Genomic DNA, 24,773 nt, shown 5'->3' with positions numbered 1-24,773 from the left:
ACAATTGATTTTAGAAATAAAATGATGGAAATTCCTGAGCCAATAGATTAAAATGGATATTTAATGCTAGAATCGCAAAAGTTTATGAAAAACATAAACACATAATTATTTGGGTAAAATTAATCATAACCCAAAAATTATTTACAAAATTACAACATATTAAATTCAAAGAATAATAAAATAAATTTCAGTTTTTTCAATATTACAGACAATTATCGCACCATATACATAAACTACTACATTATTCAGTTCCTATCATCGTCACTTATAAAAATTTATCAATGAGGTTTTTTAATTTTTATGTGAATGTTAGAACGAAATTGACTATGGTCAGTACTCCAAATCCAGTTCCTTTCTCATTCTTGAAATCAAATGCAGGTCCTGCGAAGTCGACATGGAGCCACTTTTTCTAAATAAAAATGTAAAAATCCATTTCTTACATCATCTACAAACTCTTTTAGGAACAGAGCTCCGTTTATTGATCCGCACTTCCCGTTGTAGTTAACGTTTGCGTAGTCTGCTACCTTCGAGTTTAGGTAATCCTTATACTCCTTCAGCAAGGGCATTCTCCACATCAGTTCTCCAGAGTTTCTAGCTCTAAACAAACGATAAGTTATGTTTAAAAAATAATTGTTTATATTATTAAATCATACGAGTTTGTGTATAATTCTGCGAGATCTTCATCATTTGAGTAAAATGCTGCACACTTGACCCCTAATCATTTAATTAATGAACATTAGTAAATATGATAAATTTAGAAATACCAAGGGCTGTCATTGCAGCGCCAGTTAATGTTGCATAATCAACAAGATAGTCAGGGTCCAGTTTGGCAGCATAATATAATGAGTCTGCAAGCGTTACTCTACCTTCAGCATCGGTATTCAACACCTGTAAAATATATAAAATTGGCTTTGAAACAACGATTATGTTAATTATATAGTTATATAATATAATACTTCAACTGTTTTTCCATTTGAGGCTGTAACTACATCACTAGGTCTGTATGAGTTTGCGTCAAGCATGTTTTCACATAACCCTCCGACGAAGTGAAGCTCAACGTTTTTAGGTTTCAGTTTCCCCAAAGCGTATGCGGCTGAGAAAACAGTCGCAAATCCTCCCATGTCAAGTTTCATGTAATGAATCATTGTGCTTGAGTTCTAAATAATTAAATTAATAAGTTTTAATTAAGAATTTTTTAATGAAAATCATACCTTGACGTTATATCCTCCTGCATCAAACGTTATCCCTTTTCCTACAAATGCCAATGTTTTCTTAACTTCTCCATCCGGCTTATAAACTGCATGGAGGAATTTGGGTGGGAACTTGCTTCCCTGGCACACGGATAGGTAGCAGAACATCTTAAGCTTCTTGCAATCGTCGTAGTCCAGAACCTTGACTTTCAATCCAACCGATGATAACATTTTCTTTAGAAACTCGGATACAGTAACTGTATTTGCATAGTTTGGAGGCGCTGTTGTCAACTCTTTTGCCATATTCATTGATTCAGAATACATTTTCACTTTCTACAAACATAATTATTTTGTTATATAAATCTATAATTAACTAAAAAGAATACCGATTCCAAATGCGCCAAATTCTTAGAATGTTTGTTAAATACGAACAGATTCTCCAAATAAAATTCATTCTTGTTATCCTTTTTAAACCTGTTGTCTGGGCAAAGTTGAACCAGAAGGTTGGTAAGAAGAAGTTCAACATATTGTTCAGTAAAATCTAACAGCAGAAGTGCAGCCACTTTAAGTTTATTAGACGTTAACACTGAAGCCATGGTTGCAGCAAGTGTTAGGCAATCTGTTGTCAATAGTTCCAACTTGTTTCCACATCCCACTACAGATTCCACCAACAACTCTCCATCTTCTCTGGTTGAAACAGTACTCAATTTATCACTACAAAAGATTAAATATTAATAGAAAAAATTTTAATATACATTTGTATATGTATTTAATGTGTAAATATATAGTACCATAATGATGCTGAAAATTTGTTATTTTTAGCAAGATGTGGAAGAGCAGAATTTTTCTGGTAAAACGATGAGGGGAAGAAGTCAAGTGATTCTAGAGAATAATCCTCATTATCTACAGGGTCACTCTTCTTACTAGAAGAAAACGCTAGGTGGAATACTCCTAAACTTCCTTTAGGGAAATTGAAGTCTTCAAGTTTTGTGTTATCAGGACTTTCAAAGTGAAATTTCACTGACTCCCCTGGAAAACCAGTATAAGGATATTCATTGACATCCATGCCGCAATACTGTGTTTTTAATTATTTATATAAATATAAATAATTTGTAATCAATGACATTGATGGGGAATATATTATAATATATGAAGGTATGTGTAAACAAATTTGATAAACTATATTAAAAAACAGTGTTAAGGGAATTGTTTATTAATTTGTATTTATATTCTACAGGTTAACAGAGATACCCCTCATATGAAGCGCCTAAATATGGATTTAACAACAACTTTACTTACAACTTTAATTGACAAAACTTGTTGTTTCTGTTCAGGAGGCCATGAATTCATCTCTACCATGTTAGCTTTTTGAATACTAAAAAATTGTTTATTTTGATTCTATGGTTTTTATTTATAAAATGATATATAGTTAGTTACTGTGTGAGGATATCGTTGTTCTTAATAACTTCATCCACTAGAGCCGCAGAAGCCGGGTAAATACCACTGTTCATAAGGTCGTCGATATCTTTCTGTGTAGCCTCATGTGTCAATTGTTGAGGCGGAGTTTGTGAAACTGGATGCTGCATAGGCTGATGCATTGGTTGATGCATTGGCTTTTCATTAACCTAATAAAGTAATAAACCAATATTTATAAATGCTATTGATTATATAATACCACTGGCTCAATGTGTTGAGGTGGTTGGTATGGCACTTGATATTGTTCAACTTGGTATTGATCAGGAATATTATATTCTTCCATATGTTGTACGTTAGAGTTATCTTCATATAGATTCTAAACAACAATTAAAATTAAGAAATGTACGTGAAATGGCTTAAGGTGTCCTGATCTTTCGAGTCTGTTAACTTGTGATATGTCATGGTCGAGTTTAGAAAGAGGTAACACGCTTTCATCATGTTCTCCCAGTATGAACTGAGTATGTAAAAGTGCGTATGTTAGCTGAGGGTTGTTTATAAGAAACCGCCTAGCCTCTGAGGGTGCGTGTTTAAGAAATTTCTTTAGCGCAGCAAGAACATATATTAATTGCGATGTCGATAATGTGTGTACAATTGAAGAAATCTCAGCCGCTAGGTATGGATCTATCAGTTGCGCTGGCATATGGCCAGGTTGATGTGTCATAGGAGGCACCATTAATCCCATAGATGGATTCATAATTCCCATAGGATGAACACCTCCAGACTGTGGCGGTACAGCAGGAGGCTGAGGTATAAAGGAAGGTACATATGTAGGTGCAGATATTGTACCGTAAGAATCATGCGGAACCACAACACCCATTTTAAGCCCTTCCTGATCGTAACCTTCGACCATTTTGCCCATTTCAGAGGGTGCTAAAATGATTATTATAAGATGGCATAATGAAGATTAGATTATTATAACTTACGAATATGTTTCGGGGGCGGAGGAGGCGGAGGAGGAATTACCATATTATTCATAACGGGAAATGAAGACATATGAAATGAAGAATTCAAATGCTGTGAGGGATATTAAGTGGAATTCACATTATTAAAGTCAAAAAGTTATATAGAACAAAAATTATCCAAAAATACAATGCAAATATACCCATTTTATAATGAAAACAAATTTAAATAAAAATTATAATATTTTATATATTAATTAAATATATGAAATATATTGTCATATATGTTAGCACAATATAATGTAAATTATAATGTTAAAAATTAAACATCATAATACATTTTAATAATTAAAATAATGTTATTTTATTATTTATTTAATTATAAGCAAAAACTTGATGAATAGGTATTGATTAATATTACAATATGTAAATCCTATAGATTCAGCTGGTATCAAGATGAAGTTTCTCTAACATTAGTATTCTACGAATCATTAGTATTAAAGGAAACCGTCTTATACAGTTTAAACGACAAAAAACTTTCAATTTCATTCAACACATCAGATGGTATATGAATTAAATTTTATTTTAAATTAGGAGATAAAAAAATCGAATATAACATTAACCTAAAATCATACATTAAGAATCCGTTAGAAAATGATGAAAACATTAAACTTTCAATAACAGATGTATTTAATTATTTAATCCATTTTAATTACACACTTTGTTCAATGTAAAATTTTAATTAGAAAAAATTGGAACTCAAACTATTTAAGAATGAAGGTAATAAATATTTTATTAATTATTTCTAAATATAAATATAAGATATAAGTTGTTTTAATTAATGAATTCATAGTTGGTATGTGGGATAATTTGGAATCGTATGAATCGCAATTGGATAATTTGAACAAAGTTCCAAATTCATATGATAAAGTAAAATCCAATATTTTAAATTTCTTAGTTTAGTGATAAAAATTTTAATAATGAATTGGTTGACGATAACATAGAAGACTCAGATGAAAAGTTTATGAATCTACTTAGAGAAATATACTCAAAAGGTGATGATGAAACTAAACGAGCTATGGTAAAATCATTTGTAAGTTTTAATGAGATTTGATATATTTAAACAGACGACATCATCGGGTGAAAGGTTGTCAACAAATTGGAACTCGGTTAATGATAAATAGTCTTTTAATCAAAATTTATAACTAATTTCAAATATGTAATAATATATTGATGATGTATTACACATTTAAGTATTAAAGTAATGATATTTTACATTTGTGGTGATGTTAAGAATTTGAAATAGTTTATATAATTAAAAATGTGTAAGATAGTATGGGATTTTTCGCATTACTCTATATTTTTTATTTAAGGTTTTGCATTTGCTTTTTATCGAGCGTACCTTTTACATATCTTTCTTTTGTAATCATTCATATTTAGATTCTTGCACCTTCACAAATTGGTGAAGACCCTGATCTAAAATTTGGTGATTCTGTAGCCTCAATCACTGATACTTCTATATCAGCTTATAAAGAACCCGAAAACCCAGTACCCATCGTTAGTGAAGCTGCTCAAGAGGTATTTTCCTTATTTACACACACATTTCATTTATTACAAACAATATGCAGGTTTTGGACGAGTTATCTGATTTAAAGCCAGTAAATAGAGTAGAACCCAAGAGTACTAAAATATAACATAATTTATTATTACAGTTTTTGATCTTGAAGTACTTAAACCTTACGATCATGAATCTACGCTAGAAAACTGCCAAAGAGATTACTCAAAACCATGTCCTCTAGTATGATTTTCATTATATTTACAATATATTTTAGAACTTTCTACACAATTTATTGAATGACGGGTCTCACAAGTGCACACCACCAAAGTTTTATTCAGGTTTGTTTTCTTATTTACATTTGTGTTGATAGGACCATGTATGGGTCAAGATTTAACATATAAGGAAATGCTACCGGAGGAAAAGATACAATGGTCAAAGAACTGTATCGCAAACTGGCCTTGTGTTATGTGTAAAAGAGATTATTCTCAATACTGTCCAGGTATACTTAAGTTCAATATAATCATTTTTCAGATGGATGGGAACTTTCAGGAGGTAACATAATGAATTTAATCATTTAAATATTCAAACATTTGAGTTCGAAATGTTTTAGAAAGTTTTGAGTGTACTCCATCGAATAGTTACAGTGGACCTTGCATGGGGGAGAAATTTTCATTCATTGATTATAACATTGAAATGCAAAAGGATTGGAGTGGAAGATGTAAATCATATTGGCCGTGCTCTAAGAATTAATGCAATAAATACTCTAAAAGTTATTTTTATTCATGAAATTATATTGTTTTAACAATGTTGACTAAATCGTCATTGTGTAACTTTGGTACTGAAACCAGTTTAGTCTGTTTTGTTTGGAGCTTTGGAGTCTTTTTAGCCTCAACTTTAGTCTGAGCGTTTGCCTTTTTCTCCAACTTTAACCTTGCTTCTTCCCTTTGCTTTCTATATTGGTCAACCGATAATGCAAATGACCATATGTACTTGAAAAGTTCACTTGGCTTGACCTTATCAACCTCCTTTTCAGTATAACCTGAAAACCGAACGACTTCTTTAAACATAGTCATGACCTGCAAAGTATAAAAATAAGATATTTTAAAACTCACATCATCATAGTGTTTTGAAAGGGAATTAACCTTTGGTTCTGCATCGACCAAAAATTCACGCATTATTGATGTGAAATTATCTTGAAAATCACATTTCGCATTTTGAGAAAGGTTAATTGAGTTCTTAATCTTTGTTAAATCACCTTTAAATCTATTCATCTTATCATTTAGTGCATCTATGTCAACTTTGGAGCCTGAATCAAGGCTCTTTAAATCATCTAAAACGTCGAGTATATTCTCATCCTCATCAGCAATCATCTAAAAATTAACATTAAGCAGTTATAAATTACATCGCAAATGTATTGTAGTAGTGTTTTTGAAGGCTTTGTAGTGGTCCTAAAATCGTTTAATTTGGGGAATGTAGTAGGCTTAAATCCCTCAGCGTTACCCTTTTTAGGGTCTCCTTCATTCAACTTGTTACCAACGTTGAGAATGAAGTGGACAAGTATATTAAGCTTTACAGAGTTCATAATAGACTCGCAAGACTCCATTATGTTTTCTAGCGGGTAGTAAATATCGTTATAATTATCCCTAAAGGTAAGAGCAATCTGGTGACACTCCAATCTCTGTTTCATTATAGGTATTCCAATAAGGGATGCAACAAATTGTTCAGGTTTATCTACTGCACCCAAATCTCCTCCTAAAAGAAATTGTCATTTATAATATTGAATATGAAATATACCTGATTTAACAAATTCAGAAACAACGGATATCTCCTCATTGTTTGGTAATAGCAATAAAATACTCTCAGTAGCATCAACGTTGAGGACCTAATTAATAATTATTGATTAGAATAATTATATAGATTACATTTGGGTCTAGGTGTATTATCGCTTCTCGAATTTCATTAAAGCTGTATTTGCTGAATTTACTCAGTCCAATGTTCATGTTGTAACTCCTCTTACTATCAGGCAACAATTGGATGAACTAAAGAATTGTGAGCTCATATTATATGTATTATTCTGAAGTAAAACAAACCTTCGGTTTGGCCTTTTCTACAGCTTTATCTTTTGCTTTTGGAGTAGCCTTGGCAAATGACTCCTCGATATGTGAAGCTTCGAGCCTCGGTTTTAGCTTTTGAGTTGCGAATATAGTGTCCTTAACGTCATCTCCAAAGATGGGGTCCCAGAAGAACCGTCTCAAGTTAGAGTCAACTACTGGTTTTCCAGGAGCACCTTTTTTCGGAGCCTTTCCAAACCCACCCTTACTTGGAGGTGGTAAAGGACCTTTACCCTTTAGTAATGGGGGCCCCTTTTTACCAAAACCTGGTGGAGGAGGTGCTTTCTTACCCGACGGAGGTGGAGCCTTCTTAGCAGCTACTTCCTTCTTCTTAAGTTCATCTTCTTTCTTTTTGTTTGCCAACTCAATCTCTTTCATTTCCTTTTCAATCTGTTCTTGTTGTTTCTTAATGCTTTCTAGAACTGAATTTGGTACTTTAAAGTCAAGGCCAGCTGTGAGGTCATTTGTGATTGCCTGCATTGACGTGGCGATTTTAGAAAATCCCAGTTCAGATAAACCCTGTCCTGCAAGTAACATTCTGCACAACAAAAGCTCGTTTTTCTTCCTCTCCTCGTCAGTCTCAACTTTAAATGACAACTCTTTCTTCTTCAAATATGATTTATTAGCTTTAGCTAAAAAGGAGTACCTATTCAGGAAATCCTCTTGTAGGCAGGATCTGGCTAAAGATAATGAAACCAAATCAACTGTCCAAGGCACTGAAGCTAACTCATTCCCATCGCAGTCCATCAACATACAATAGTTTTTGTAAGAATCTGAATTGTTAGAATTTTGAGGATTTTTAGTGTTACCAGAAGTCTTATCACTAACATTAGCACTATTATTTGAAATGTTGTTTGATTTAGGATCAGTAGAATTATCCTGATTTTCGGATTTAGTTTCAGGTTTTTTCTCTGGGGTGTCAGCTTTTTCCTTATCATCTTCGTCAAGAAAATCGTTAAAAGCTTCACTAACGCATGTTTTGACTGATGCTACCCTTCTAGCAATTTCAACAGGTATTACGTCATCATAGTATCTGATAATTAGTGGTAAATTTTGGGGGTTTTGCTGCATCATATTTGGTGTAGTCACTGTATCAAGAAGTGAATAAACAGAAGGTGATGTAAACAATTGATTGGTAATTGAATAATCGTTAATTGACTCATAATCTGAGTTTACGGGAGTTTCGGAGTTTGAAATAACACTACAACTCTCAATAACAGTTTCATCATCAGAATAATATGTTGACCTAGTACTTTCATCCGACAAAATAAATGAGTCATCAGAATATAACGTCTCATCAGTGAACATGAGAGAATCTTCGGAATATTGATTATCATTTGATGATTCTGAAAATGCACGTCTATGTTTTGGAAACTGAGATAATTTCTTTGTAGGTACTTTTTTTGCGATTTTCTTTGAAATGTTCTTCGCCATCATTGACTTTTTAAGTACAGAGTTATCAATTTTAGGTGATAAGTTCTGTTTAACTTTGACGTTTGAAAGTGCTCCTATTTTAGCCAAAAACTTTGCGTTCTTTGCATTCTTTGACTTAACCAACTCAGTTATTGGGACCGCTACAATCGGTTCGTCTACCACTTTTGGTTTTTCTATGAATTTAACACTTTTTAAACGTTCTAATTCTCCTATCTTCTGCTTTACACTGAGTTTTTCGTCCTCTTTTTCAACTTTATCCGGTTCAGCCTTCTCAACTTCAGTCATCTCTTGTGGTTCAATTTTTGGTGATGTTGCCGCTTCTTTAGTTTCACGAACTTCAGGTTCCTTCAAAGGTTCACTTGGTTTAAGACCAATCTTACTAACTAGAGTTGTACGTGTTGGAGAAGCAGATTCTAACCTTTTGCTAACCTGTTTGAGACTGTGGAATATAGCAGGGTTTGGAACAAAAACTGGCTTATCATGGTACCCCAGAATCAGTTCATTATCATCTTTTACTAGCGGAACGAACAGTTTGACTCCATCATGGATTAACTCATTACTAAGTACTTCACCTAATATTGATACTTCAGGTGGATCAACTCCCCAATCTCGTAGAATATCCTCCGCATCGGGGTTAAGTGTCATTGCGGGAAGCCCGTCTTTAATGTAAAGGGTTCCCTTTGAAAGTTTTGGTACATTAATTACCGGCAACTTCATCAGTTTAAGGTTTAATTTCTTTGATAGATCCAAAAGACGTTCAGTAGGGAATATAACCTCAGAACAAGAATTTACTTTTGATGAGGTCAAATCAACTTTATCCATTTTGTTTGAATACAGTGCCACAATTCTTGAAACATCTACTGTAGTACTGTTTAAAACCGGTAGCTCTTTTTCTTTATGATTAAGCTTAGAATATGTATTTAGTTGCTTATCTAACAGTTCAACTTTAGGTTCAGTATTATCTGATTCATTGTATGCAAGATTAATATCTCTCTCAAGGTCCTTTATTAATTGATGAACAGCAATGGTTGACGTATGTGATTTTCCTAGTAAATCACAGCGAGTTGCATAAACTTCTCTATATATCGATGCGCTTGAAGTAAATTGTCCTAGAACATGAAAACAGCATCCTATTGACAACAGGATGTCCTGAACTGAGGGGTGATTACGGTCACGGTACAACCTCATTTTCATATCAATTGCCTTGAAAAACTGCTGTAATGCATCCACTGGGTTATTCAATAACCTATAAACAATACCCAAATTATTATAAGCATCTGCTACCTTAATGTTAGGTTGTTCGGAATCATAATCTCCTAAATGTTTCTTTAGAATTTCCAAGTTTTTAATGCACAGTGGAAGTGCTTTCAGGTACTGTTTATCCCTAATCATATATATGCATACGTTACTGAGTGCGTTAGTAAGTCCAAGATCAAATTCACCGTAAATTTGAACGTACAATGCGAGGTACTTTGAGAAGAAGATTTCTGCATCTTCTGACATACCGTAACTGCTTAAAACTTCCGCTAGGATGTATACGATTGTCAGGAACAACTTCTTATCACAGTCTATAACAGCATTTTGTGAATCAGCTGATAATGCCTCAGGTCCTTTAGAATATTGTAATAGTGTGTTTTCCACTAGGAACCTAAACTCAGCCAAGTGTTCCTTTCCCTTTTTAAAGTGTCCAATCTGGGCATAACACTTGCTTAGTATCATAAGCTCTATTGCCATTTCTCCACACAGTGGTGTTTTTCTCACTTGAGAATGAAATTTTTTCGAAAGCAATAGTGAGTAATGGGCGTTTAAAAGTGCATCACTGTAATTGTTGTTTGCAAACTTCTTTAAAGCCATTTTACGTAGCAACATTCTAGTTGCCAACGCTTCCCTGTAAAATAACGAATTCTCTCCAAAATTAACACCACTTGTTGTACTGGCATTGATTTTGTTCAATATATCTGCCGCGGATAGTATTTCATCTGAAACACCGGATAACTTAGTCTTTGTAAATGCTCCAGAGTACATAAACTGTTTTTCTTTCTCGGTCTGAGTCGCCCTTCTCTTTACAAGGTCCATCTTTACAGACATTCCTAGAGCCTGAGGGGATATGTTACTTCCTTTATTCATGGGAAGCTCGCTGAGCGTTGAAGCGACATTTAACTTGTGCACATTTTGGAGTTTTAGATCAGAAAATTCGCCAATATCCGAGTACTCCATTGTTTATATCGTTTCAATATATTATAATTTATATTTTAATATTCAAGTTTAGAATCGAATAAATATGAAAGGAATTCATTCATGATATTTTACACAGTGGAAAAAATTAGCTAGAAAATTAAAAAATAAGTCGATTTAATTTAAAATAATTTACAAAAATTGAATATTTTAGAAAGAAAGGTGAAATAGATTAATATGTAAAATTAATATTGAAAAAATGATTAGCGAAATTGATTTAGTACAATATATTATAATACAATGTAATATAATATTTTTACATAGTTAAAACGAAATAAATAAAATGTATTAAAATGTGTACGATAATATTTGAAAAATATGTTTGGGGTAATTGATTGTGCATTAGAAATGTTTTAGCATTTTTACTTAATTATTCACTGTCATTTTTAAAATCACATCGTTTTGCGATCTGTATTATTTCTTGGTTGTTATAGTTATTCTCTAGACATTCTTTTACGAAAGGGTTTATGTACTTCCTCATGAGAGTATTCTCTATCTCAATTTGAACGTTTGGTCCTCCATTTCCTATTATATTTTTTATTAAAAAATTCAGAATGATATTATTCTATCTTGTGAGATTAATATATTATTTACCTGATCTGATGAACTTTTCGATTAATTTAATGAACATTAACGAGAACTCCAATGAATAAGGTGGACCACAGAACTTTAGCATTTTAGATATGAACACTCTACTAATACTTCTGTCAACCAAGTCAATCTAAAACAAAATTTTATGATCTGTGTATTAAATATTTAGATATATCCTGAGATGTGTAACTTACCATTGAGTCGAATACTGATATTATTGTTATACACTGACGATCGAATCTTGAAATATAAACCAACAAATCCACAATTGCTTCCAACCTCTATATATAATAAGTTAAAATGATTAGAGTTAACCTCCAGTTTATTTGGGCTTTCATCCATGTTGCCGATAACGCAAAGCTTACAAAAATCCCTGAAAATTTTATAAAGTGTTGGACAAACCTAAGAAGTAGAATTATTAAACCTCTTTTAACTGGGTGTTTATCTGCGATCTCCTTCAGGAGCATGAGCTTGATATCACTGAGCTCGTTTATGTTTCTGCTCTTTAAAACTCGTTGGTTTATGTAAGAAATTACAACTGATGAGGCTATGTTGGTTTCAATGAACTTCCTCATTTCATACTCTCCCTCTACAGTATCTTGCTGATTGTGAATGATGCTATATAGGCTGTACAAATCATTCCTTGCAATGTTCATCAACTTATCACACTTTAACTTAAACTGAGAATAGAGTTGTTTCATCTCATCAAGCCGTTCCTTAGAGATATTTTTACCAGGACCAAGCTTAGTCTGTTCATTTATATTGTTGTATATTGCACTTTCAAGAGTGCTTTTAATTTCCATATACTCACTTCCCACGTCATCCATAAGAGCATCCTCATAATCATGTGAGGGTTTTCTTCTCTTTATATTATAATAACTTGAACCTGACCTTGATTTAAAGTTTTCTCTATTTGCAGAATCATGCGATTTAGATCCATCAGTATTATCACTACCCATATATCCATTTCTTTTTCTAGATTTAGATAATTTCTTATTACTTGAACTTGATGAGAAAACGTTGGATGAAAGTATAGAATTTGAAGTCTCGGTTTGCCAAGCCTTGTGGACATGCGATTCAGTCTTGATTTCATATTCGTCTGATGCTGTTATACTAGATGCTAAAAAAAATTAAATAAATTTTCTATTACCATCACTATGTTCCTCTGACGATCCATATTCTTGATCATACATTGCTCCATAATCTCTGTATCTTTCAATTGATCCTATCGAGTCATCTGACTCATACTCATCTGGAGGTAAGTAAAACTGTTGCCAAACTTCTCTTTGAGGTAGTTTCTTAATATAATTTGAGACCTTTTCATAGTAGTGGAAGTATAGAAGTTCGTAGGGAGAAAGTACTGATAACATTACCAGCAGGTTTGCGTACTTAATCCACGAATTTGACTCCTTAATATTAGAATCTCTGTTTGAAAAATCGTCTATAAGGTCATTCAGTAGATTACTCTCCCTTATTGCTTCCAGGGGTGGCATTTCTGGTGCGTTTCTAAGTCTCATGTATTCATCAGCCCTTTTATCTCCAAATTGAGATACTGATTCATCCACAACGATTTCTTCACTTGAATCATCATGTTCTTTTTCTAAAGTTTATTATATATAAGAATAAGTATGAAATTCATATTGTTTTTTAAAATACCTGTTTTTGGAGCTGATCTGATATCAAATAGAAGAAACCCATAACTATCGAAGGCCTTTAGTGTTTTACTAAGTTCATCATAAAAATCACATAGTTCCTGGTGGTTAAATTTATCTTCATTTGATTTTTTGCTCGACAATAGTCTCTTAAATGATGAGTGTAGGGTTGGAAATCTAAATATTAGATAATTGTTAATATGGTTTTGCAATACCTTGAAAAGTTAGTCATCAGTAGGTGAATTTGTGACACTGACCATTCTAGTACAGAGTCTATATTAAGCTGAGACTCTCGAAGTATTTCATTTGGGTATGTTGTAGCTTTAGCGATAAGTTGAGACAATCTCCTACAACCCCTTAAGTCAATCCTCCATTGATAAATAAAGTGGAGTAGAGCTTGAGAGTATATATATGCATTTTCTGCGTGCCAAAACAATGGACTTATTGAATCGAGTGAGTCTAATTCAATTGATTCCGAAGAGTTATTCTGATAATTAATGAGAATGTGAGGTTATTGATTTGTAAATAACTATATAATAATACCGTAAGAAGAAATTTATGGATCTCCTCTGATATTCTTAGAGTGAAAACACTGAAGTTGCTTGTAATTCTAGACAAGCCTTCCTTGTTTACTTCACTTTGTTCCATCTTGATATACGAACTGAAGTTGTTCATGTAGTCTTGGTACCATGAGGACAAGAACTCGTCCTTTGGCTTATCGCGATATATTTTTAGCATATGTGAAACAACAAGAGGAGACTAAAAATTGTAATTATTCTATTCAATACCTTCATTAGGTTCCAATAAAGTTCTGGTGGATTCCAACTGTCATGACTAAGCTTATCCTCCATATATATTCCTAAAGTCACATTTAAAATTTTAAAAAACTAACTCATCCTATCAGTATCATATTTTGAGGTTAAATAGGACATAAGTGCCTCCTGTATCTAAATTGATGTTAGAAAATGTACACATACAATTGCTTTTGATCCGTCAAACATGCAATCCTTATTCTCTATATGTAAATTTAAACAAATATATTATAATTATATATAATTAGTATATAAACTATAAAAGTACCTGAGAAATCATCGTTCTTTGCTGAATTTGATAGAAAATTGATCCATCTTGAGCAAACTTCGCATAACCAAGCATAGCCCACATATCCATCGACCAATGTATTAAGAACGTCTCTATTAAGCTGCTTTGCGAATTCACTTTCATAAGCTTTGTTTTCAGGGTCTATATTGAGTCTAGACTCTTTATCTGGTTTATGCTTTTCGATGCAGAAGAGATATGAAATGACCTTCTTAATGTGAAAGAAAACCGACTCATCCATAATAGCGTCTGGGCTCTCAATGAAGAGCTTGGATTCTATACAAAATTATTTGTAGACGAATCAAACCTTTATATTCATCTTCAGTGACATCGATAAGCTCAAAGCTATCCCTTTGTATATGAATATCAGATAGCCTGGACGAATCCATATTGTAAATCAAATTTTACACATCGAAAACATTTTTAAATATTGTTTAGATAATATGAAATAATAATATTAAAATTTTATTTGAGATAGAATTCAACATCAATAAGCATGTGCGGTTATAAGAACAATATTTTGTTATTATTTTATTTCATTAAATGTATAATATTCGTTTTATTTATAATTATTATAATTTAATTATGTTAAATATTTAATTTCATTTATTATCGCTTTTTCTAATGGAGTCATGGGAATTCCCCTTTTGTATCATATGTTATGACAGATTACTCACAAATTTAACTCTTCTGCCTACCTGTGGACATATTTTCCATAGTGAATGGTATTGCTTTATATTCTTAATTTATTTCTTAATTATCTACGTTTATTGCATTAACACAAACCATATTATTAACTCATTAAAAAAATTAATTTAATTTAATTTACTTTAGTTTAAATACCTGGTTTAATAGACTTAAACTTAAGACCGGAAGTTGTCCTTTATGTAGAACATCTGTGAACATTAATAAGGTCATTCCTCTAAATTATTCCATCTCGAGATCTGGTAATTGTATTTACACATTTTACACATTTTCCAGATTCTAACGAAAATTCATCTTCTAGTGATGAGAATGTAAATTCAAACATAACTAAAGTCGGTTTCTCTTTTTATATTTTGTTTTATAGAAAGAATATGATCATCTAAGGCATCAGTTAAGTCAGGCATCTTCTGACAATCTCGATCTTTCTCAAAAGATACAATCTCTCAAGGTTTAACTAATTTATTATACAATAATTTTCTATTTAAAATTCTATATTATATTTTTGTTTTAGACTGAGAATGATGATCTCCAATCAAAATTAAATGAAGAGATTTCAATTAAAGAAGCCTTGACTACTGAGAACAAGGACCTCAAATTTACTAACGAAAAGAACATCACGACAATTAACGGACTTGCCAACAAGGTTATTGACCTTAATGAGAAGCTCACTAAGTTCTCACATGTTTCCAGATAGTTTGTTTGATTTCCCTTAATCTTATTTAGTCTTGAGAATCAAAATATTCCAGAAGCCGAGAATTTAAAGTCGTTCCTCTCCCAAGTATTCTTATTTATTAAACTAATTTTTATTTAGTTTACCCATGAGGAGAACATGAACATCCTAACTTCAAGGATAGTGGAGCTTGAAAAGTAAAAACTTGTTTTCTAAATATTTTTTAGTTCAGTATCTGATTTGACCGAGAGGAACAGGAAGCTGAAGAATGAGCGTGACGAAACTGATATTATTTACAAGAAGTTGAGGATGTAATTAACCTATTTATTACTAAATATTATTATAATTAAATAACTAATAATGAATTAGGGAGTTCATTAAAATGTATTCGTATTTTAACCCTCCTGTGGAGGAAAAGAAGATTGAGCTGCCTGGAATCAATGACAACTACAGTGGTAGTTGCACCAGGATGAGACCACAAAAATCAAATAAGAATTCCATGGACCATAACTCGGAGCATTCAGGACAATTAACACCTTCGTCCTTTTTAACTAATAATCATCCAATGAGCCCATTCATTAACAATAGGACGAAGAACGTTCTGGATACAAGCATGTCCGGTCAAATGAATTTAACGCCTGGAAGAACCATGAAGTATTCTAAAATCAAAAAGGTTAAGCTTGTAACACCGGATTACGCAAACAATGAACGCTCTAAGTTGGTGTCATCGCATGAAAGGAGAAACACATTCATCGCATATCCCTCAGCTAGTCCAGGTTCCTCGCCAGATCCAACAGGTATCAGGAAACCAAAATCTAAGTTAAAACCCAATTATGAAATTGGAAACAATGGTAAAAATATGGATCCTCTAGCAAACAACAATAAACTCCCAAGCATTTACGCATTTTTTAAGGCCAAGGATAAAGATAATAGTAATATAATATAACAATTTTATAGTACATTAGAAGTCTGCAGTCGTGGAAAACGTCTGCTCGCCCAGTAACCTTACTGGCGTAGTCTGAACAAATTGAATAGATTCTTCTATATTGTCCTGAATAATAATATAGTGATGTAATATTAAATATATGAGGTGAAAATATGTAATAGAATCAACTTACATTCTCCTCTATTCTTAAAAATACATTATGAGGGGGTAGATAAACATCACAATTAGTGTGTTGAGTCAGTGGAATACTATCACAAAATTCAAACTGAGTTTTTTGAGATGAAAGTTCTTCGACTTCATGAATTGGTTCGGGAATATTAAGCTTAGGTTCAGGAAGAACCTCCTGTTTATTTATAATGCGGGAAACCGCATCTACCAATCCTCTGAGCATGTAAAATTTAGCATCCGAGAGTATTGACTGGTATACAAAAGGGTCATCTGGGCAAATTACGTCCCCATCCCTGAGGTAGTTTAAAATGTACTGGAAAATCTTCCCGTCTCGATCAATAAAGATGTTTGCAACTCCTCCTGAGTTAGAGTCTGTAAAATTAAAGAATCCGTCAAAATTATATTCCTTATCGTGTGTTTCTATGCCATTAATTGTGAAGTATGCATATTTGTAGAGCTTGGAATTCGCATCGTTTGATAAAGTTGACATTGTGGTTGTGTATTTAACTCCCCCGACGTTAAAATTAACCAGATTTTTGTTTAGAATAACGCGCTTGTCGGCTTGTGTATAAAAAGTCGTCTCATCATTGCTATTCTGAGTCATACAGTTGAATGAGTTGGAATCAAGTTGTGATGAGGATCCAAATTCATACTGCGATCTAGGATAGAAGCCATCCTCGGCTTTTGTTTTTTTAGGAGTATACATAAATAATAAATTTCATTAATGAGAGTAAATTCAGAATGAATAAACTAATTTTACGTCTCCCTACATATTATCATGTACTTATTTATGTAATTTTGATGCACCGGAATCTATTTTTAAAATTTTTAAAAATTTAAAAATATTTTTTAAATTTTAATAATTACACATTTTTCGTTATATTTTATACATGAACTTAACCGTAACAGCGTTAATCGAAAATAACATCACAGATTTTTATTACATTATAGTAATTTACAACATTATGTGCATTTATTAGATTCTAATGATTCTTATTTTAGTGAATTCTATTTTTTATCAGTTGAATATGTGGTATGTTGCCGACATTATAGCAGACCCCGGAACAACTTTAATTATTCTCGGCATTACTCCTATAAATAGACCTCTTATCCCATAAGTACCCCTTATTCGCTTTAATTCTGATAATATACTAAACTTTCCAGAGGAGTTTGGGTGTATTTTTGCTTCCTCCGTATCCACTCCTACAGTCTAAAAATTATAATTAATCATTATAATTTTTGAATGATTATCATTTAAATCTTAGAGTATTACTTGTAGGTTCGTTTTAACTATATCAAAAGGCTGCGATATGAAAGTTGCGATTAGTGATGATACTGTACCACATCCAAATGGAATGAGAACTGACTCAAGTTTATTCATTTTCCTTCTTTCGTATACCCTCAGACTATCAAATTTTTAATTAAATTATTAATTATATATTCAATAAAATACTGCTTACGATGTTATTTTATCATATAAAAACTCATTTATGGGCCAGTGAATAATGGAAAATGGTACATCCCGAATCAGTGTTGAATTAAATCCTTTATATAGTGACATAAAACCATTGTTCTTTATAATTCCTTTGAATGTGACTCTCTGAGATGTGTATAGTGTTGCCTGGTAATATGTACGCATACAATCAAGTGGTTGAGAAAGTACAAGAGAAATGAATCTAGAAATCAAACTAGCAATTGGTGGAGAAACATAATTCTTAATGTTATCATAAGTATATAAAAACATCGATTGACCAAATATAGTCAACGGAGTCGACCAGGTAAAACCTAATTAAATTTATTTTTTAAAGAGAGATTAAATTACCTAGCCAAAAACTTTGTAAACCATTTTTATTGTATATATGTTTTACTACATTTAATGATGACATTTGAGTCCTGCATTTACTCAAGGAGTTGTTATAGTACCAATAATTCTTTACGACGTCACAAGGTGTTAAAAATATGTTTATTATCATACCTAAATACGTTTTATTATTAAATAAACTGACCTCCAACTAAGGATCCCTTGAATATGTTGTAAACATTCGGGACCTTTTCGTCTAATGATACCATTATTATTCATATTATAATAAAATGTATTAAAATTTAACACAAATACAAAAGGGAATATAATACAAAATGAAAAATAATGTGTTTTTGAACCTTGTATATTAAACAAAAATATATTTACATATTTTAATATAAAATATAAATCAATTATATCATTTATAGTGAAATTAAATTATATGATAGTTCGAAATAGAATCCCATGGGGAATTAAAATGTTGAATATAATAATTATTTTAAACTAAAAAAGTAATAAAATTTTAGTATATGTATTTTAAGTATATTTTAATCAATATTTGTTTTTATGATTAACAAAATCACTCTTAATCTATTGATTTTTTATTTTGTTTAAAATGACAATATTTATCATTCATTAGTATGGATGAGGAAGATTATTTGCTAACACCTGAAAATTACGGGAATACTTCAACTGATATTTATAAAAAAGATGAGTCTTCTCACTCTAAAACTGATGATTCTGAGCCAGTTAAATCAAAAATCGCAGAATGTGTTACTTCAAACAATGAAACTATTGTAAATGAACTATCTAAAAGTTATAATAAATCTAAATCTGAATGTATTTCTGAGTTTAAAGAAGCTGAACCTAACCGTTTCATTTTAGACTATAAACCATGTAGAGATGTTGAGTGTTTTAAGTGTTTAAATAAGATATCAGAAGGTACTTATGGAACAGTATACAGAGCGTTGGAAATAAAAACTGGAAAAATAGTTGCGTTAAAACACATCAAGTATCATGATGTTCAGTGGAAAGAAGGATTCCCATTAACATACCTGAGAGAGATTTCGATACTGCTACAACTAAATCACCCGAACATTCTATCTGTCAAAGAAATTGTTACAAATAAGAAACAAGACCAGTTTTACATGGTCATGGAGTATGTGGAGCATGAGCTGAAGACATTATTGGAGGAAAACAGACCAAACTTTACATTGTCTGAGAGAAAATGCCTCCTCAAACAACTTCTGGATGGAATAAACTACCTTCACCAGAACTGGGTAATGCACCGTGACCTTAAAACAACAAATATACTATACAATAATAGCGGGCTTGTAAAGATTTGTGATTTTGGAATGGCTAGGAAATTCGGCGTTCCTATAAGGAAATACACACATAATGTTGTAACGCATTGGTACAGAGCGCCTGAGTTGTTTCTTGGCGAGCCTTATTATACTGAAAAAACCGATGTTTGGAGCATTGGCTGTATTTTTGCTGAACTTATACTATCAAGGCCCTTGTTTATGGGAACAAATGACGCAGATACATTAGATAAAATATTCAGACTGTGCGGATCTCCAAATGAAGAGAACTGGCCAGGGTTCTCTAAACTACCTGGAATTGTGAGTAACAAATTTCAAATACACAAATATAATCCTTCATTTGAAAATGTTTTCAAGGTAGTGAACATACTAATTGATTTATTTTAGGTAGGAATAATGGGTGGTATGGTTCATGGGTCAACTTGTATGACTGAGTTAGGGCTAGATTTACTGAAGAAAATGCTAAATATTGACCCTAATCAAAGAATTTCTGCCAAAGATGCTCTTAATCATCCTTACATTACTCAGGTAACAAAAACATAATTAAATAATATACATACACTAATATAATTTTTACTTCTAACATTATGTTTGTAGGAAAAGCCAAGAACTCAAGCAATAGAGTTGATGCCGACCGTTCCTGATACAAACTCAACTTGTAAGTCAAATGAATAATTACACAAAATACTTAAAACAATTTATATGGTTAATAATTTGATTTTAGCCAGAACGAAAAGGCGACAAGAAAAACAGGATAACCAAGAATGTTTGTTATTACCTCTAATATACACAATTTATATTATATAATTATTTTCAGTGGAGTCACAGTCGAGGTTCAGAGGAAGAGTTGATCCTGTAAAATTCTTATCAATGATGAAAGAAAAAAAAATATCACAAAGATGAAAATATTAAAAATTTTAATTTTAAAAATTGCATAACTATAATTATACATATATAGTTAGTTTATGATATGTTGTGAGATTCCACACGAAGTTTGTTATTTATTCAAATTTCTCCAATTAATAAATAATTTCAACATTAAATTAGCATTTTTAATTTGCTTGGTTACATAATATTCCTGAATGAGGATTGCTACACATGCTGGGAGTTGGTACTCTAATTCATGTAAGCCCAAATATTCGTTACTAAAACTGAATATATAATAATTAAATCCACATAATATACTAATTAGCTGGTTCTCTGGAATCTGAAATTAAGTCTGCAATTCAAGGGATATCAAATGTTCCCTACACAGCCGTGAAGTATATAATTGCTCCGTATGACAATTAGATGTTTAATAAATCCATTTAGTCATGCTGGATATGCCTATTCCCTCAAAACTGCAGCACACGCATACAGTCAAATCGACGCCACTTCTATGTATTTTTATTCTTATTCATAATCATCAATTATTAATTTCATCATTTAATACTAAAAGGCTAATATTTTTTAGCAAAACCATTTTCGTTCTAGGACCTTCACATCATTTCTTTTTAAGAGGATGTGCTGTTGATAGATTCTCATCACTGCAAACACCACTTGGAGTTCTCCAAGTCGATGTTGATATTGTTGAAAAACTCTCAGACCTTAAAGGGTTTTCGGTAATAAACAATGAAGCCTCTGAAGATGAACACTCAATTGAAATGCATCTACCTTTACTTAAATTCGTTTTCAAAAAGTAATTTATCCTGCTATTCATTTCATTTATTCTACTAAAATGATTTCGTTATTAATTATCTTAGAGAACATGTCAAGGTAGTCCCAATAATGGTCGGTGAGTTCAGTGAGTCTCTTGCCGATGAGCTAAGTAAGTTTAAGGAAAACAATTTATGGATTTAGCTGGAGCATTAGTCCCATATTTCAACGACGAGGTAACTGAATATTTAATCATCACAGTCATAAAACTCAAACACAATTAGAATACATTATTCGTCATCTCTTCTGACTTTTGTCACTTCGGATCAAGGTATTTGATTTTTTACATAAAATTTCCAGATTTCAGTTCTCAATTACTGGGTACGAATCTGAAAACAAACCCTTGTATGAAAAAATTGAAATGCTTGACAAACGAGGAATTGACCTGATTGTAAACCACAAATACGATGGTATTTACAATATATTGAATATATTTTGTTAATATTAGACTTTCTTTGGTATTTGAATGAAACTGAGAACACAATTTGCGGACGAAACCCAATCCTACTTCTTTTAAGGGTAAAATTTAAATAATAAACATGTTTTTAGCTTTTGGCCGCTTCTAACCTTAATATATCCTCAAAACTTCTCCACTACTCTCAAGTACTCAACACATCAATTAGAAAATATTAATTTAGTCATCAAGGATTACAAGGGTTTCAGACTCCTCAGTGTCCTACGCTTCAATAGTTGGATTGGTCCATAAATAATTCTATAAAATCAATTAAACGAGAAAACTAATAAAGAAAAGAATAAGGATTTAATTTGGTAACATTGTTTAAAGTGCATTAATATTATTTATTAAATTATGAAGTTAAATTCTCTGAAACTTTCTGAAACTGAGCAGATAGTGTCTCGATTTGCTTGAAATCGTTTCTCGTCGAGTCCAAAAGCAACTTGAGGTCATTGTGGTCGATTCTAATTGGTTCGTTCGGTGAGGAATTTTCAGAGATTTTAACCATGTAAGAGTAGAGCTCAGTGAGTTGGTGGTACTGGAGATCACTGATCTGCATCTGGACGTCAAGTGAGGATAAAAGTTCCTTGTGTCTCTGCAACAGTTCCTCTTTGGACAATGATTCGAATTTACTAAAGAATAAATTAGAATGGTAAATAAAATAATTATGTAAAAGTTACGAGGATTCTTCATTTGGCTCGATTTGTTTCTTCCTCTGTGTCGGGTCCATATCATCATCAATGCTTAGTAGTTCCTCAGATGGTACAGCGTCTGTTGACTCGAAATTTGACATGGTTTCCTCCTCTTTGCTCTTTTCTATAATCTCTTTCAACTCCTTCACCTTCTCAGATAACTCTTCGAGACGTTCCTCACGTTCATGTAACTGCTCCTCATCAACTTGAGCTGCCTCCACAACATCCTGGATGACCTTAATCTTCGACATTCCGACCTTCTCCTCAGGCTTTTCTTCTAAAACTTCTGAGGAACTGACGTCAACTAGCATTTCCTGAGCGTCTGCTGATTCTAATGAGTCTGTTGGAGTGGCAGTTTCTTTTATCACCATCGGCTCGTGAGTCATGGTTATGCATCTGCTCCAAAGGAGGAGAATTGGGTTAATCTCCCTTCTACTAGATAAGTCAAGCCATTGCTTGAGTTGTTGTTGCATTTGTTCCTTTGTTACATTGTAAAACTTCATTGCTCGTTCCTTACAGGCCTCCTGAAGCTCCTCAAACTGTAAACTCTCCACCCCTTCCCACAATATCAACCTATCTTCCCTCTGTATTTTCAACAAATGATGCCTAATCAATAATTTATTATTTTTTTAGTTTTAGGATATAATTTTTGTATATATGTATATATATAATTTTATAAGATCCATACCTGAGTTGTAATACAAGATGTGACTTGAGGGCAAATGGTGTAATACCGAGAAGTTTACACATTACCTAAACAGTTATTAGTCTATTAAACTGGTGAAATTCATACTTTAAGGGTCTGATAACTCATTTTATCCAGAACAAATTCCTTTTTAAATAACTTTGAAAAGACCAAAAGTTCGTTTGCACTAAATCGTCTTATGAAAATTCTCTAAATTACCTTAGGAACGGGTTCATATCATCACTTTTTTTTAGTAATCTTTCCTGAAACTGCTTTAATGCCTCAGCCTTGGTTCTCATTGAAGAGTCCAGTTCCTCCTCTAAAAACACATTTGTTATCTAGATCTTACGTAGAATTTGGTTTGTTCTTTCCTGAACTAGTTCCTGGAAGAATGTTGCGAGCTCCTTCTTGGCCATCAGTTTCTTCTGCAGATAGTCTTCATCCTTTTTGTTGTTTGTTTGGAACGTTGAGGGTAACATTTGTGGGAAGAACCGTATCACTACCGGAAGCAAGAACTCTGCGAAAGGTACGATTATGAAAAACGAAAATGGTACCAGCTTGAGTGCGTCGTTCATTGTTCTCATCAGTAGTTTTCTCTCGTGGTATCTCATTGGGTGTCCTCTAATAAGCTTCTTCAGAATGTAATATGAAACCTTGACGTTTGCTGCATAAAGCTTTGATCCAGTTTTACACCAATGTATTGTATGCTTGATACCGCCCACTATACTCTTAAATATTCCGGAGACTCCAGTTACTTTCTGGAGTACTGCTGCTCTTGCTGCCAGCTTTGCGAGTTTGTTGAATCCTCTAAATGAGTGTGAAAGGACTCTGAATATTCCTCTTCCTATTCTATAGGGTATATATACTACCCATTTGACCATAACCAGTGGTACCTTAAAGACCTTCATTACGAGTGAAGTTTTCTTTTTACTCTTGACTACTTCATTCTTTTGATTTGTTTCGGTGGAAAAACTCAATTTCACGTTACGACCATAGTAATTTAAGTTACAATTAACTAGACCATCAATGGGTTGATTGAATATTATGTGGTTGTTTAGTGTATTCATATGATAGTTAAACGATTTATGTGTATAATAATTTTTAATTTCAAAGAAACGATAGTTGCAAATGAATGTGCTTTGGATTCTAGGCGTTTTAAAATAATTCGACAATCCTACCGACATAAAACTTCCACTAAACAGACCGTTATTTCGTTTGGTTATATAGGTCTTTAAGAGAGGAAAATCAGACCTGTATAAATTATTCAGAGCTACAGATCTCAACATTTTAACCGATATTTACAATATATGTGAGTTTATCAAAACTCAGTTGTTGTTTTAACTCATTTTCGATTTTCTAATACAAAATTTTTTCTGAGCATCAGATATTCA

At 32.4% G+C, this 24,773-nt stretch overlaps 12 protein-coding genes across 12 annotated transcripts, besides 9 other annotated features; 4 read left to right on the top strand and 8 right to left on the bottom strand.

Moving 5' to 3' along the window:
- Positions 1-298: 298 nt before the first annotated feature.
- Positions 299-2,256, bottom strand: TA09045 (cytosol aminopeptidase, putative; the record flags this gene model as incomplete). Its single annotated transcript, XM_948118.1, has 8 exons — positions 299-409; positions 441-597; positions 654-714; positions 765-888; positions 957-1,157; positions 1,212-1,523; positions 1,565-1,904; positions 1,982-2,256. The coding sequence occupies 8 exons, from the start codon at positions 2,254-2,256 to the stop codon at positions 299-301; spliced, it is 1,581 nt and encodes a 526-aa protein (XP_953211.1).
- Positions 2,257-2,444: 188 nt separating this feature from the next.
- TA09040 (uncharacterized protein) lies at positions 2,445-3,632 on the bottom strand (the record flags this gene model as incomplete). Its single annotated transcript, XM_948117.1, has 5 exons — positions 2,445-2,565; positions 2,628-2,815; positions 2,866-2,982; positions 3,013-3,536; positions 3,590-3,632. The coding sequence occupies 5 exons, from the start codon at positions 3,630-3,632 to the stop codon at positions 2,445-2,447; spliced, it is 993 nt and encodes a 330-aa protein (XP_953210.1).
- Positions 3,633-4,423: 791 nt separating this feature from the next.
- TA09035 (uncharacterized protein) lies at positions 4,424-5,218 on the top strand (the record flags this gene model as incomplete). Its single annotated transcript, XM_948116.1, has 3 exons — positions 4,424-4,495; positions 4,524-4,646; positions 5,006-5,218. The coding sequence occupies 3 exons, from the start codon at positions 4,424-4,426 to the stop codon at positions 5,216-5,218; spliced, it is 408 nt and encodes a 135-aa protein (XP_953209.1).
- A 693-nt stretch (positions 5,219-5,911) lies between these two features.
- Positions 5,912-10,885, bottom strand: TA09030 (uncharacterized protein; the record flags this gene model as incomplete). The annotated part of the gene is made up of 5 exons (XM_948115.1): positions 5,912-6,493; positions 6,526-6,875; positions 6,918-7,005; positions 7,046-7,162; positions 7,214-10,885. The coding sequence occupies 5 exons, from the start codon at positions 10,883-10,885 to the stop codon at positions 5,912-5,914; spliced, it is 4,809 nt and encodes a 1,602-aa protein (XP_953208.1).
- Positions 10,886-11,273: 388 nt separating this feature from the next.
- TA09025 (uncharacterized protein) lies at positions 11,274-14,147 on the bottom strand (the record flags this gene model as incomplete). The annotated part of the gene is made up of 12 exons (XM_948114.1): positions 11,274-11,428; positions 11,498-11,624; positions 11,689-11,775; positions 11,810-11,867; positions 11,897-12,614; positions 12,645-13,094; positions 13,151-13,323; positions 13,362-13,633; positions 13,690-13,905; positions 13,935-14,005; positions 14,039-14,087; positions 14,124-14,147. 12 exons carry the CDS (start codon positions 14,145-14,147, stop codon positions 11,274-11,276), a joined length of 2,400 nt encoding a protein of 799 aa, XP_953207.1.
- Positions 14,148-14,173: 26 nt separating this feature from the next.
- Positions 14,174-14,633, bottom strand: TA09020 (uncharacterized protein; the record flags this gene model as incomplete). The annotated part of the gene is made up of 2 exons (XM_948113.1): positions 14,174-14,520; positions 14,552-14,633. The coding sequence occupies 2 exons, from the start codon at positions 14,631-14,633 to the stop codon at positions 14,174-14,176; spliced, it is 429 nt and encodes a 142-aa protein (XP_953206.1).
- Positions 14,180-14,233: a sequence feature (1 probable transmembrane helix predicted for TA09020 by TMHMM2.0 at aa 124-141).
- Positions 14,634-14,868: 235 nt separating the features above from the next.
- On the top strand, positions 14,869-16,565 carry TA09015 (uncharacterized protein; the record flags this gene model as incomplete). Its single annotated transcript, XM_948112.1, has 9 exons — positions 14,869-14,969; positions 15,079-15,191; positions 15,226-15,260; positions 15,314-15,397; positions 15,461-15,642; positions 15,673-15,727; positions 15,761-15,816; positions 15,847-15,930; positions 15,989-16,565. The coding sequence occupies 9 exons, from the start codon at positions 14,869-14,871 to the stop codon at positions 16,563-16,565; spliced, it is 1,287 nt and encodes a 428-aa protein (XP_953205.1).
- Positions 16,566-16,580: 15 nt separating this feature from the next.
- TA09010 (uncharacterized protein) lies at positions 16,581-17,439 on the bottom strand (the record flags this gene model as incomplete). The annotated part of the gene is made up of 2 exons (XM_948111.1): positions 16,581-16,670; positions 16,738-17,439. The coding sequence occupies 2 exons, from the start codon at positions 17,437-17,439 to the stop codon at positions 16,581-16,583; spliced, it is 792 nt and encodes a 263-aa protein (XP_953204.1).
- A 312-nt stretch (positions 17,440-17,751) lies between these two features.
- On the bottom strand, positions 17,752-18,803 carry TA09005 (mitochondrial carrier protein, putative; the record flags this gene model as incomplete). The annotated part of the gene is made up of 5 exons (XM_948110.1): positions 17,752-17,943; positions 18,007-18,139; positions 18,194-18,518; positions 18,556-18,708; positions 18,740-18,803. The coding sequence occupies 5 exons, from the start codon at positions 18,801-18,803 to the stop codon at positions 17,752-17,754; spliced, it is 867 nt and encodes a 288-aa protein (XP_953203.1).
- Positions 18,037-18,105: a sequence feature (3 probable transmembrane helices predicted for TA09005 by TMHMM2.0 at aa 13-35, 70-92 and 193-215).
- Positions 18,460-18,518: a sequence feature (3 probable transmembrane helices predicted for TA09005 by TMHMM2.0 at aa 13-35, 70-92 and 193-215).
- Positions 18,556-18,565: a sequence feature (3 probable transmembrane helices predicted for TA09005 by TMHMM2.0 at aa 13-35, 70-92 and 193-215).
- Positions 18,668-18,708: a sequence feature (3 probable transmembrane helices predicted for TA09005 by TMHMM2.0 at aa 13-35, 70-92 and 193-215).
- Positions 18,740-18,767: a sequence feature (3 probable transmembrane helices predicted for TA09005 by TMHMM2.0 at aa 13-35, 70-92 and 193-215).
- A 372-nt stretch (positions 18,804-19,175) lies between the features above and the next one.
- Positions 19,176-20,759, top strand: TA09000 (serine/threonine protein kinase, putative; the record flags this gene model as incomplete). The annotated part of the gene is made up of 5 exons (XM_948109.1): positions 19,176-20,213; positions 20,244-20,384; positions 20,454-20,514; positions 20,581-20,622; positions 20,674-20,759. 5 exons carry the CDS (start codon positions 19,176-19,178, stop codon positions 20,757-20,759), a joined length of 1,368 nt encoding a protein of 455 aa, XP_953202.1.
- Positions 20,760-20,821: 62 nt separating this feature from the next.
- TA08990 (uncharacterized protein) lies at positions 20,822-22,261 on the top strand (the record flags this gene model as incomplete). Its single annotated transcript, XM_948108.1, has 11 exons — positions 20,822-20,920; positions 21,049-21,098; positions 21,168-21,236; positions 21,310-21,534; positions 21,599-21,663; positions 21,696-21,727; positions 21,776-21,822; positions 21,852-21,961; positions 22,000-22,070; positions 22,101-22,154; positions 22,190-22,261. The coding sequence occupies 11 exons, from the start codon at positions 20,822-20,824 to the stop codon at positions 22,259-22,261; spliced, it is 894 nt and encodes a 297-aa protein (XP_953201.1).
- Positions 20,879-20,920: a sequence feature (1 probable transmembrane helix predicted for TA08990 by TMHMM2.0 at aa 20-39).
- Positions 21,049-21,066: a sequence feature (1 probable transmembrane helix predicted for TA08990 by TMHMM2.0 at aa 20-39).
- A 96-nt stretch (positions 22,262-22,357) lies between the features above and the next one.
- TA08985 (uncharacterized protein) lies at positions 22,358-24,668 on the bottom strand (the record flags this gene model as incomplete). Its single annotated transcript, XM_948107.1, has 6 exons — positions 22,358-22,637; positions 22,686-23,303; positions 23,386-23,450; positions 23,491-23,569; positions 23,602-23,701; positions 23,732-24,668. The coding sequence occupies 6 exons, from the start codon at positions 24,666-24,668 to the stop codon at positions 22,358-22,360; spliced, it is 2,079 nt and encodes a 692-aa protein (XP_953200.1).
- Positions 23,880-23,948: a sequence feature (1 probable transmembrane helix predicted for TA08985 by TMHMM2.0 at aa 241-263).
- Positions 24,669-24,773: the final 105 nt, after the last annotated feature.

The sequence above is a fragment of the Theileria annulata genome, chromosome 4 (genome assembly GCF_000003225.4).
Source record: "Theileria annulata chromosome 4, complete sequence, *** SEQUENCING IN PROGRESS ***".
NCBI lineage: Eukaryota > Apicomplexa > Aconoidasida > Piroplasmida > Theileriidae > Theileria > Theileria annulata.
Note: the sequence above shows the minus strand (reverse complement) of the source record. Positions and strands in the feature narration are given on the sequence as shown.